Source organism: Ipomoea triloba, chromosome 15 (assembly GCF_003576645.1).
Source record: "Ipomoea triloba cultivar NCNSP0323 chromosome 15, ASM357664v1".
Classification (NCBI taxonomy): Eukaryota; Viridiplantae; Streptophyta; class Magnoliopsida; order Solanales; family Convolvulaceae; genus Ipomoea; species Ipomoea triloba.
The window spans coordinates 24226568-24239386 of record NC_044930.1 but is presented as its reverse complement, the minus strand read 5'-3'; the positions used below and the strand labels follow the sequence as shown (position 1 = coordinate 24239386).

General features: G+C 34.9%; 2 protein-coding genes across 4 annotated transcripts; one reads left to right on the top strand and one right to left on the bottom strand.

Moving 5' to 3' along the window:
* Positions 1–4107: 4107 nt before the first annotated feature.
* On the top strand, positions 4108–5921 carry LOC116006967 (auxin-responsive protein IAA28-like). 2 transcript variants are annotated; one of them, XM_031247514.1, is made up of 4 exons: positions 4108–4791; positions 4906–5047; positions 5474–5538; positions 5628–5921. In XM_031247514.1, the coding sequence occupies exons 1-4, from the start codon at positions 4323–4325 to the stop codon at positions 5654–5656; spliced, it is 705 nt and encodes a 234-aa protein (XP_031103374.1). In that variant the 5' UTR covers positions 4108–4322; the 3' UTR covers positions 5657–5921. The 2 variants fall into 2 exon arrangements, with proteins under 2 accessions (XP_031103374.1, XP_031103372.1); XM_031247512.1 differs by having other exon boundaries at positions 4120–4824.
* Positions 5922–6446: 525 nt separating this feature from the next.
* Positions 6447–11909, bottom strand: LOC116006966 (cell division control protein 2 homolog A). Of its 2 annotated transcripts, none has more exons than XM_031247510.1 (9): positions 11812–11909; positions 11000–11031; positions 10733–10917; positions 8884–9004; positions 8199–8372; positions 7702–7865; positions 7358–7445; positions 7159–7212; positions 6447–6786 (listed from the first exon to the last, which is right to left on the bottom strand). In XM_031247510.1, exons 2-9 carry the CDS (start codon positions 11006–11008, stop codon positions 6697–6699), a joined length of 885 nt encoding a protein of 294 aa, XP_031103370.1. In that variant the 5' UTR covers positions 11009–11031; positions 11812–11909; the 3' UTR covers positions 6447–6696. The 2 variants fall into 2 exon arrangements, with proteins under 2 accessions (XP_031103370.1, XP_031103371.1); XM_031247511.1 differs by having other exon boundaries at positions 11753–11834.
* Positions 11910–12819: the final 910 nt, after the last annotated feature.

Below are 12819 nucleotides of genomic sequence, written 5' to 3'. Positions count from 1 at the left end.
GGGGTTATAGGATATAGCTTCAGCCCAACTGCTCAATTATGAAGCTAGTCATAGTTTAGTTTTAGCCTAAAGTCCAATCCATAGATATATAGGACATAACAAAATCAGTTTGCCCTAAACACATGACAGGCATTTAGAGCGCTAACACAACGGTAATTTCAATACTGAAACATAGAGATTGTGTGGTAGGCATATTAATTAGGACATATACCAACCACCATATATGTAGCGTCATGATATCTCGTTATCATTAATTTTAAATGGGTGGTCATAGGTTCGAACTCCTGTAGTGGAGACTTAGATATGTGTGTGTGTGTGTGTGTGTGTGTGTATATATATATATATATGGATGAGTTCTGGTATGGGAACTTGCTCTAGTGCGGTTTACTCAAAAAGACGCGCCTTAAGCATTAAAATGACGCAAATTAAATATACAAGCCATGTACCTTAAACATTAAAATGACACACTTTAAACACACAAACCAAGCACCTTAAGTTTCAACAACTAGCGCACCTTAAGCATACAAATCACACAAAAGGAAAACCGTGCACCTAAAGCTTTAGGCCGACGCACCTTAAGTTTTAACAACTGACTTACCTTAAGCACACAAACCACATACCTTAAGAAGAAAAATCACTCACCTTAGGAAGGAAAACCATGCACCTAAAGCTTTAGATCGTGCACTTAAGTTTTCAACACCTGACGCACCTTAAGCTATACAGTACAAAAATCACTCACCTTACGCACAAAAATCATGCATTCTAAGAAGAAAAATCGCGCACCTTAAATTTGACTTAAATACAAAAAGGCCAAATTTTCACAGCGTTTTTTTTATATTTTTTTTATCAGTGTTAATCCTTAACATTGATTTAGACAAAATCAATGGCTCAGATTTAACCACACAATCGCACCTGAGCCAATCAACCACACGGGAATCCATATACACACACACACACTAATAGTTCGGCTAACTGATACTTTCAAATTGAATTAATTTATAACTAAAATTTTTAAAAATCGTCAATCATTAATCGAACTAAAATATTTCAGCTAAAAAAATGATTAATGTAACTGAAATTTGTCGGTTCAATCAATTAATCAATTTTTTACCAAATTATGCACAGCCTACACATCATCTATATCAAGCAGAGTTCTCAGCTCCTTTCTTATTGATTGTAGCTAGGAGATGAAATATGCAACTGTATAAACAAAGGGCCTCAGTACCCAACCAGACATTCGAGATCAAGTTTTTACATCATTACTTTGGCAAAATTCACTTTCCAATAACAGCATTAACACTTTAAAAAAACCCTTAGCAAACTATTAAACAATTGCTAGTTTATTACTTATAAATGTTTAACTAATTATTACTTAGTTAAATGAATGTTTAATCATAACCCTTGTAGCAAAACAAACCCATCAACAAATAATATGTAGTGGTGAAAGGTGTAACGGACATGGGAAATATTATTATATTTGGTGTGAATATTCATTGAACTTCTCCATTGCCTCCATTGAAGTTTGAATGGGGAGAGAGATTAGAGAGAGAAATGGAAAAAGCTAAAAATGCACTATGGTAGAAAAACAGAGGACAGGAGGCATCCTACTCATCCATCAAATATGCAACGCGTGCTTAGTTTGCTTTTATTCACCAGCTTCAATTGAATTGAAAGCCTGCTTTGTCAATGCCTTCCATCATCAAAAAGTGATTTATATTTTAATTATTTGGCAAAATTTTCGGAAGCTCGCATGTTATTTTGTTCCTCCTGCTGACGAAGCATCCACAAATATCTTTCTTCCCTGATCAGCTTGGTTGGGGTGAATTGCTATGCACTCTCATTCATTAAAAGAGGTCGGGAGTTCAAACTCTTTCTCGTATAAAAAATCAAACTGGCCAGCACTTTGTCCTTTAATTAGATCGGTACGGTGCGAATGGAGATTAGTTTGGTACGGACCTGCTCAAGAAGCTTTATGGTCTGAAAAAATATATATCTTTCTTCCCATCCTTACTTAGCTTTTGCTCCTAAATGCAAAGAATGACATACAATTTTAATTTGCAAAATATACGATGTTTGTTGTAACATGTGACATTACAAACCAAATAATGGGTTAGATGGGGTTTTGAATTTTAAAAGTTCATGTTGAATAAGGTACACATATATGTTTTCAAAAAAAAAAGGTACACATATATAATAACGCATTACTAATGCGAATCATTTTAATTTACACTACAGGTGATTTAGAATTGAACTTGTTTAAATTAACCTATTGTATGAGCTATTTAGAGAAGTTTAAAACGTAAATCCTATAAACATATAAAATGTAACCATCCAAATTTTCAAATTAGGGCAACTCCATTAATGAGTTTCCCCCCATTTATGAGGCAAATCACATGAGGTGGATGAGAAAGAAAGAGATTGGTGGAGGGGGCTCAGTCCACTACAAGAAGGGTTAATTTTTCACAGTTTTTGATAATAATAATAAAAAATTTGTGGTTACCTCGCACTTCCAACGAGAGTGTGTCTTCCATGGACCCTTTGGGCTCGTAAGAAAAGCTCACTTTTTTTTCTATTTTCTTTTCTTTTTTCTCCTCCCTATCTCCTTGTTGACACCCAAAAACCCAACTAATCAGAACGAATGCTCTAACAACTTATTTGGTTGATAGGATCGGACTTTCAAATTTTAAAGTTAAAAAAATTCTTAATTGATGGAAAAAATGAATTCCTTCGAGTTTCAATTATAAAGCATATCACACCCACCAATCAAACACTGACCATCATTTTGATTTCATGAAACTTAAATTTTATTCCTTATAAATTCTTTATCATAAATCAAACTGCCATCATATATATTCTTGCATCATATTGGTGCATGCAGGCTTTTTGTAATATGAGACAAAACCGGATGGTGGCCGATTTACAGACACCAAAAAGAATAATCATAAGCACATGCAAAAGATGCAAAAGAACAGTAGAGAGAATGCAATGTGGCACAAATCACAAATAATGGCATCCCTAGTATAGAGAGATATATACTATCTCACATGCAGTGTGATTGTTTCACTTTTCCCCTGTTCACCTTCTCCAACTACAAAAGCTTAACAGTACAGGAATAGTAGTACTAGTAATAGAATTGAATGTGTTCTCATTAGCCATTTGACCATTTAGTCTCTCAGTGGAAGACCAACCAAAAGACTGACAAAATACCCTACCATATATATTGCCACATTTAGCTAGTGCTTCAGATCAGAATCTTATTTCCTTTTTTTTTATTGTTGCTATGAGGAGGGGATGCATGGATTAGCAAGAAGACTAAAAAGGTCAATCCACCTTCTCTTCTATCAAAAGTAAATCTTTTTGCAATGTGGGTTTAGTTAAAAGATTTCCCATCATCACTTGGGTTGAGCTCATTAAAATAAGAAAAAAAATCTCAATGTTACAATGTATCCAAAGAAAACATGATTTTTTTAAAATTTATTTAACTACCATTTAGTAGGAAATGTTTCATAATAACAGAGTCATTATACAAGAATGTTAAACTTATAGTCATTATACAAGAAAATATCTTAGACAGTAGTGGAAGAACTACATAAGGCGCTAGAATCAGTTGACTAAACAGCCCAATTATTTTTTTTAAAACTATTTATTTGATTACTTGTTGAAAACATGGCTTGTCCATCATACTAGAAATTTGCAAAACTTTTAATGATTATTAATGTTATTACTTAACATGCATAATTATTAATTAATTTTAAGATTAATGTTATGACTTAACATGCATAATTTAGTAGCATCATTTCATACCATCCATGATTTGGAAGCACCATTGATAGTGTGCCAAATGAAATGACTCTGCATACATTTCAAAATACAATAGAATATTCGTATCTCATCTAATTAATCAGTATTGTATTTTGATCTATAATATATTATTTTAGATTCGAACCGTTTGCCCATGGTATTTTCTAATTGAAGCTTACTAAACTTATTTCTATAGCCTCCACCATTGTTGGACGGTGTGATCTCCAAAATCCCGTCCACCCACATAATAAAAGTGCAGTGTATGACTGCTGTATGTATAGAATGAGCCTCCTGGCATCCTGTCTAATCTAAAAGAATGAATAATGATCTAACCTTACTTCCTGTAGTTCTGTACACAACCAACCTTTGACATGTACCAAAAGGGAATTGGTAACAGGAAAAGAACTATCCTATATATCTATGAAAGCAACACAAACTACATATTTCACTTCATACTACTCTTTCACCTTCACACAACTGTCTCTTCTCCTTCAATTTTTCTCGATCTATAAAACAACAGAATGGAAGAGATTTCCAAGTTTCTCTATGCGATCCCTAAAGGAACCGCGAGTGAGAGCAATGGAAAACATGAAATCTTAGAGAATAGAAAGCTCGAGCTTAGGCTTGCTCCTCCGGGGCAAGAACAACCTCCTCTGCTTTCTCTTCCTGGAGCCAAAAGAGGGATATTACATGAAGGTACAAATAGGACTTCGCCTGCACAAGATCAAAGGAGCGCCAAAAACTGCAGGCTCGAGAAGAGCCCAGTCATCGGGTGGCCCCCAGTTCGTTCGTCTAGAAAAAACGCTACAGCTAGTGGTTCTCTGAAGCAAACAAGCCCAAAGATGACTAGTATGATCACGGAGGAGAAAGATGATGGTAGCTCAGAAAAGCCTAGAGATGCTCTGTTTGTGAAGGTTAACATGGAGGGTGTCCCCATAGGAAGAAAAGTTGATCTGACAGTTTATGACAATTATGAAGCACTCTACTCAGGTGTTGATGCACTCTTCACAGGACTTCTTGCTGGTAATCTCAAAAACAACATATCACAGAAAGCCAACACCATTCTATCTGACTTCTATTTTTAATTTTCATTTTTGGTTCTAGCTCAAAGAGATGATTTGGCTGATCTAGAGGGAAATAAAGCAACTGCACAAGCTGACAGTGGAATAACAGGAAGCAAGGAATATACACTAGTTTATGAAGATGAGGAAGGAGACAGAATGCTAGTTGGTGATGTTCCCTGGCAGTAAGCACTAGTTTTTCTCACTTATAACTTCACTAATTCCATAGCAATACTATACTCTACTGAATATCAAAAAGGACTGCATATTACGGTATCTAAGCAATTTATAGGGTCACAGTTCGTTCATTTCTCAAGGTTACCCAAAGAGGCTGACTCATTCATTAACCAGCTTTGTGCACACACCTCATATGATATGACCTATTCACCTAGGACTCTTAAGTCTTAACCAAGCAATTGGAGAGCTCACAAAGTCTTATGGGGCGATCCATGTACTATATGCTCTAGATTGGCTAATATAATTCATAGTCTTACTTGGTTCTATAAACAAATTCACAAAATCTTATGGGGTGATCCATGTACTATATGCTCTAGATTGGCTAATATATAATTCATAGTCTTACTTGGTTCTATAAACAAATATGTTTACAGCATGTTTATATCTTCGGCTAAGAGGCTGCGCCTATTGAAGAAGTCCGAAGTTTCTGCACTGTACAGTAAGTTTTTTTTTTTTTTTAATTTTAATGCTAGATAATTCGATGCACTTCAATTAAGTGTATTAAGATGGGGTTTTGGTTGGTTTCAGTTAGCAGAGCCAAGCTGGGGAACTTTTGAACCAATCAGGCTTGGCTACAACCACTGATAGATCCTATATAATTTTATAATAATTCTACTTTCTGTGTGCTGTCACTTTAAAGGGCCAATAATGTAGTCCCTATTTCTGTGTATTGTTTCTCAGAATCTATTTTTAAAGTTAATGTAGTACAAATATGTGTGTTTATATAGGCTTTTGTATCAATTTCACAATGAAGGTGTATGTAACCATATCCGTAAGTATGTAATGCCTAAAAATAAAAATTTGTTGTAATTTCATCTGTAATGTGTATCTGTTACAACTTACAAATATGTACAACTAACAGTCTACTCATTTTGTCCATTTGACATTTTCATACCAGAATAAATAAGTACTACTTACTAGCATGCTTTATAGACATTATCAAACAAAAAATGGGTAGATAGTCTGTTTGTATCAGAACAGAATTTCTCAGGCATAATAACTCTGAAGAGAGAGTTTAGCTCAAGGTACCTCAATCTGGAAGGGAAAGTTTGAACAGAAGCTCAGACACCATGGCAATAACAGCATATTTGTAATTTCACGGGCAAATTACTCAAGCCACATCAACTAGACCTGTGGAAAGTACTTTATAGACAAAATATATTTAGCCATTATTCCAAGATCGAGCAAATGCCTCAAAGCTCAAACACAACTAGTGGCTGTGCAAATCTTAGAAGTTAGGATTTAGTTTCTACCAGTCAGTCCAACGAATAAAATAATGACACAACACAAAATGTAAACAATCAAGAACACTGACTTTCCAGACAATTGAACTGAGTACAACAATAAGGTGGCACACAAAATCAATCTATTCAAGAGGATAAAACAATTCAGTGTCTTTGAACAAGCATATTCTTACAAGAATATTGAACTGAAAATTACAGGAAAAAAAATAATTGTACCAGAACAATCCTTAACCAAGAGAGGGCATGATGACAAGTTGACAACTCGATAAACCACTAATATATATTGGCCCACAAAACAAAAAAAAGGTAGACTGCATTCCGCTTTACACATGTATTCAGGATAGAACTAAATTTCAAGGGACAAACCCAATATCCTTGAAGTACCCGTGTTCAAGGGCACTCCTAGCAGTGATTCTTTTGCTGGGGTCCAAGCAGAGCATTTTCTGAAACCATAACATATATACACATTAGATTAGAAACATTTTTAATCCAATTTTGGTAATACAAGTACATTGTTCATAGTAACTTTTGTGTTGAACTTTTTCAATGAAAAAGGAAAACAACTCATTGCAATGAATTTCAAAGTCTCTAATAATATGGAAATATAAGAAGATTTTCACACCAGTGTTGCATTTGTGCACAATATATATATACTACTGTTAAAAAATGTACTTTTCAGGGGAGAGGCTTTTGCCAATCAAAATACCACGGCCAGAGCAAAATACAGAAAACTAGAATACTTGGTTATTATGTTTCAAGATATAAAATCCAATAAATTTACCATCTCTGTTTTAATTAAAAGTTGTATTACTTACACTGAGGAGATCAAGGCCGGGTGCATCAAGATTTGGTACCACAGTTGCTAGATCCTGAAAAGTATATATACAATAGAATAAATTTTGGTTTTAAGTTCTAACTATTGAGATTAAAATAATTTTAAAAAATATTTATTAAAAAAAAAAAAAAAAAAAGAATCTAGATCAAACATAAAACCAAAAGGAACCCAACACTTACCTTAGCGGGCCATTTAGGAAAGGAACTTTTGTAGTCAGGCAGAGATGTCACGCCAGGCCATATTTCCTCATTAGGAGTACCCATCACTCTTCATAAAAATAAAATTGGAGAATTATAACATCTAAGCAAACCACTATGACATAAAACATAAACGAAACAAATTGCTAAAACTCCACTCTGAAAAAGTGTTACTGCTTTTCCTTCCATAATAGATTTAGACAATGTTTAGAGTAAACTCTTCAAGAAACAAATTTTTAGTCTCCCAAGTTTTCCCAGAATTAGGGGTAAGGTAAAGAAGGATCTCTATAACTCATTAAAGAAAAAACATGGAGAAGATGTGAAACCTGAAAATCTTGAAGAGCTCATCAATTTCTGAGTCCCCGGGGAAAAGTGCCCGCTGGTTCACCATCTCAGCAAATATGCAACCAACTGACCACACATCAACTGGAGTAGAATAATGTCGTGATCCAAGCAGTATTTCTGGTGCCCTGTACCATAGTGTTACCACCTGGAAACGGAAAGAGAAAAAAAGGAAAAGAAAAAGGAGTAAATTAGCTATTTAACTGTTGGAAGATTATCTATCCAAGATTAACAGCATTTCTAAATATGTAGTTTAACAAAACCTTAGCAGCAAGGGATAAATGGTTTATTTTGAATATGACTATAGATGATACTTTTTGTTTTACAATACTGAAAAACTCATAAGCTAAGGTTAGATATAAAACTAGTTCTGTTCACATGAGCATCATAAACTACTTTTCTCTTTGATCTTATAAGGGAACGCCGGAAGCCAGTATGAGATATTGGCATATAGACAACTCACAACCAGTCAAACACCTACCTCATGAGTAAACGTCCTGACAGGAATGCCGAATGCTCTAGCCAAACCAAAGTCTGCAAGCTTTAATGCATTCGTACGCTGATCTATCAATAAATTTTGAGGCTTGAGATCTCGATGAAGGACTCTATGAGAATGACAATAAGCAATTCCACGGAGTATTTGATACAAAAACATCTGCAATATATGAATAAATAGGCATCAATAAAAAGAAGTCCAACAAAAAATTGGCAGTGAGCAAATTCTTTGATCTACACACCCACATGAGAGCCTGAGTAGGTAAATTGAATATCATGTTTCCTCAAACTGCATTACTTAAAATGTATGAATCTTTATCCTTGGGGCATCACCCTTGCTTTTCAGTTAATTAATTAGTTTATGCAAGCTATTCCTCACCTTAACCCCCCAAGAAAAGAGCAGGTAACTTGTTTTTTATTGCAGTCTTTCAAGATGAAAAACCAGCCTTCAAATAAACAACACTAGGAGTTTAACTGTTCCCAAAATCTCTTATAGCATTACTATGAACAGAAACTTTAAAAGATTCATCAGGTTTAAATGTAATTTCCAATTGTTGCCCAACAGATTAAATGAAACACTTGAACCTGCTACATAATATGAATTATAATGCATCCTACTTCAAAGCACATTGTGCACCAACCTCCACAAGTGGCATAAAGAGATTACTCACTTTTATCATACGTGGATTCTTGGAGAAGTCTGGGCAAGAATCCATATGCTTCTTCAAATCCAAATCAAGGTATTCAAATACCAGATATAATCGTCTCTCACTGTGGACCACGTCCTGCAACCTGTTATCAAGCATCAATAAGATCATCTAGGGACTTGGACTCCAAGAATGGGAAGTAGAAATGTTTGCAAAATAGAGGGCTGATTCCAAAAGGAGCATTTCTGCCATAATCTAGAAATAGAAATTCAGGTTTGCTACCAAAATTGAAGTTTCTAACAAAGATATGAATTGAAAAAATAACAGAGTAAATCATAAAGTTCAAAACTAGTATGATATGCATGTATATATCTTCACTATAGAACTTAAAGGTCTCTGTAGATAACACAATTAAAGAGAAAAACACAGTAAACACTTCAAAAGCTAAATAGTTGAAAAGCATGATGTTCCTTGAGTAGTTAAATGAGAAATATAGCATCATATGATGTTTCAAGAATCAATAGTCTATGGCTAGATCCTCGTATCTGGCATTACCCCTATCCCCACCGCCACCAATCTTTATAAAGCGAAAAAGCATAGGGACGAGGCTGCGCTTTGCTTTAAAGCGGAAGTGCAAAGAGAAGCAATTTTTTCACACTATGCAACACTTTCCCAAAAAATAACAATTACTCAATTAGTGATGCAAAATGACATTTAAAAAATGACAACTTTGTAAAATTATTTAGGAAAAAAAAAAAAGATTTAAAGCTTTATAAAACAAAAGTCACAGTTTTATAAAAGTTTCTTTTTTTTTTTTTAATTACAGATTTATATTCAAAGTTTTTTTAAAAATAAAACTTCACTGGCTGAAATAGTCAAAACAGAGAAACCTAGAATTTTTATTTTTTAATCAAAAATTCAGAATATCAGAAAAACCGGAGTCTGAGACTACTTGAATACTTCACTGGCCGAAACAGAGGAACCTAGACTACTCAGGAGTCTGGTCAAAATTTAGAGCAAAAATATATAATTTCATCTTGCGAGACTCGAGAGTGAGACGGCTATTTCATTTTCCTGTACTCCTGTTGAAGGTACAAGTGAGAGTGTGAGACCGCGATTTCATTGGCCACTAGCAAGGTTAAACCACCGAAGAGATGCTGGAGGCAACATCGTGAACCGTAATTTCTGGCAGTGGTGAGCAGCGAGCTGCCCTTTAAAGTCTTGACAGCTTGGAGAAGAGAAGATTGCGACTTCGCGAACCCTATTTCAGGTCTTTTATTATTTTATTATTTTTTATTTTTGGCGCTGACCTATGAGTTGACTGTGCTTTTCATGAGAAAGCATGGCCTGGCTGTGCCTTGTGGCTTTGTCGCTATGCCAAGAAGCAGCCGCTTTCTCACACAATTGTGCCTCACCAAGGCAAGAAAATTTGTTGTCACACGCCTTCTGCTTTTAACAAGTTTGACCCCCATTTTGTCGTATCTACCCCTTTCAGAACCTCTACAATGAGGCCTCTCATGTTGAGCAAAAAGAAAATAAACCCTATAGCACTTACATGATTGTTTTGTATTGTGTCAAACCCTTTTCCCCCACATTGCAGTGACTGGTGTTTTATCTAACCAACCACCACAATAACTGGGAGAATAAGAAGACAAGAAACAACAGGAAATCATATTATATCATTTCTGATCACTGACTACAATTTAACCTGCATGAATTTTTAGTTTACGTTGTAGTGTATTCAGAAATTCATAAAATAGATCCTACTGTAAGCAAGCACACAATGGTGAAGATATAATGTGACTGGTGGTTGTGATTACGATTACAGTCTTCACCGTTAGGAAATGTAAAGGTGGCACATCACATTGCATACCTGACAATGTTTCCATGTTGCATCTCTTTTAAGAGGGATATTTCTCTGATAGCAGTGCTAGGGACTCCTTCATCTTCCTGCTCCAGTCGAATCTTCTTAAGTGCAATAGTTTCATTTGTTACTCGGTCACGAGCCTTGTATACTACACCATATGTCCCTTCGCCAATCTTCTCAACTTTTTCATACTGCATTTTTCTCAAAATTCATGATCAAGGATACACAAAATAACTAAGAAGCAACAAAGGGTATCAATAAGAAGCATTTTACCTGGTCCATATGGGCAGCGATGAATAATATAGCTGAAACAAAAAGGGAGCAAAGGAGAAAAGGTTTCACAACAAAAGCCAAGTGGGAAAGAAATCCAAACACAATTAAGTAGCAGATTTGTAAAAAAACAGATGCATTTTCTATGAATTTCAACATGTATAGTATATTAACAGTCCAAAGTGTGTATATTCCTAAAACAGGTAAATTAATCAAGTCCTTTTAAAAGGGGAGATATTCAACCAAAATTTTGCAACACCAACCAAAGTGAAAAAGTTGAGCACATCCACTCTTCATAACTCTAAAAGGTGTGAGCATATACTTGCACACTTTGATTTGAGAATCAAATTAAACATACATTTCAACGTTACTGCCACAAATGCTAGAACATTAGCTATGAGCTCCTAGCATTCCATTTCAAGGCAAAAATACATACAAAAACATCCTCAATTTACACATCATATACGAGATGATCATGACACATTTCCCGATCGTGCAACACAAATGCCTCCAAACACAATCAAAACAACAAAACACGCACACCAACTCCGATTAGTCCACGGATCAGTCCAATTACTCGAAATGCAATTTTCAATTGTTTTCTCCGATTCCTTAGCAAGCAAATGCAGACCGTAAAGGAAACATCACAATCGCTTAAACCACCAAACAAAATCAAGCAAAAACTAGATACGATAACACAAAATGCATACACACGTCTGAGTGTAACAACACACATCAATACGCACATATCCATACCTGTAAGAATGAAGCGCAGGAAAACTGAGAATCGGTAGAGAGAGATTGAGAAGACTTACCAGAGATCGAACAAAGAGGAGTGACAAAAGTAGGAGAAACAGAGAAAGAGTGATATAAGGCCGAGAGAGAGTGCGAGTATGTGTGGGTATAGGGTTGGGCTTTTAACACCTGTTTGATGGGTAGTTGGACTATCTGGTCTAAATTAACTGGCCACCAGTCAAAAAAAGTATTACTGAATAGTGACAATGCTCTCTAAATTACACTTTTTCATTACATATTACGTGACAATTTGACATGTAATATATATCAAATTTATGTTTTTCAAAATTTAATATTTTCTCCTCCTAAATTACACATTGATATTTGCATATTAGTGCGATAATAAATTCTTCATGTTCATTATATATTGACTGACTCAACTACGAGGAGATGTATATTTATTAATCAAATATAAAAAATGAGCTAATCAATAGTATAGCATAAGAAAATGCATGTAAAAAGGTAATTCCAGGAGAGAAATATAATATCACTTTTACTTATATTTATCCGATATTTGTTAATTGACTAATTTCCTTCATAAATTATTTATGTAATAGAAATTTTAAAAATGTATATTCGCGTAACATTGTCCTCTTGTTAATTTTTACAGCAAGCATGTCGGTAAAACATTGATATATTTATCATGGATTGTTGTAATGTTGGAATAGAGGATGCAGCACTGTGTGAACTCAAAAGTGATTCGTTGGGGGAGGAGGGGAGGGGGGGATGTATAGATGTAACGTGAGGAATCCGCATTTGCATATCATTATAGCAATTCATTAGCTGGCAAGGATGGTTGAAGTTGTTACGTTAATCATATCATGGATACGTTATTTTTCATGCAAACTAGATGGTAACACACGTGATTGTGGGACATATTAGTTTGTGAATTGTGAAGATTTCATTGGTGGGGCTAACTCGCTTCTAATAACGGATAGTGTGAGTGTGGGATGACCATTGTTTCTTTAACTGTGTTGTTTATTTTATTTTTTTATTCCGCTATATAAGAAAAAAATCAATGTGTTCAT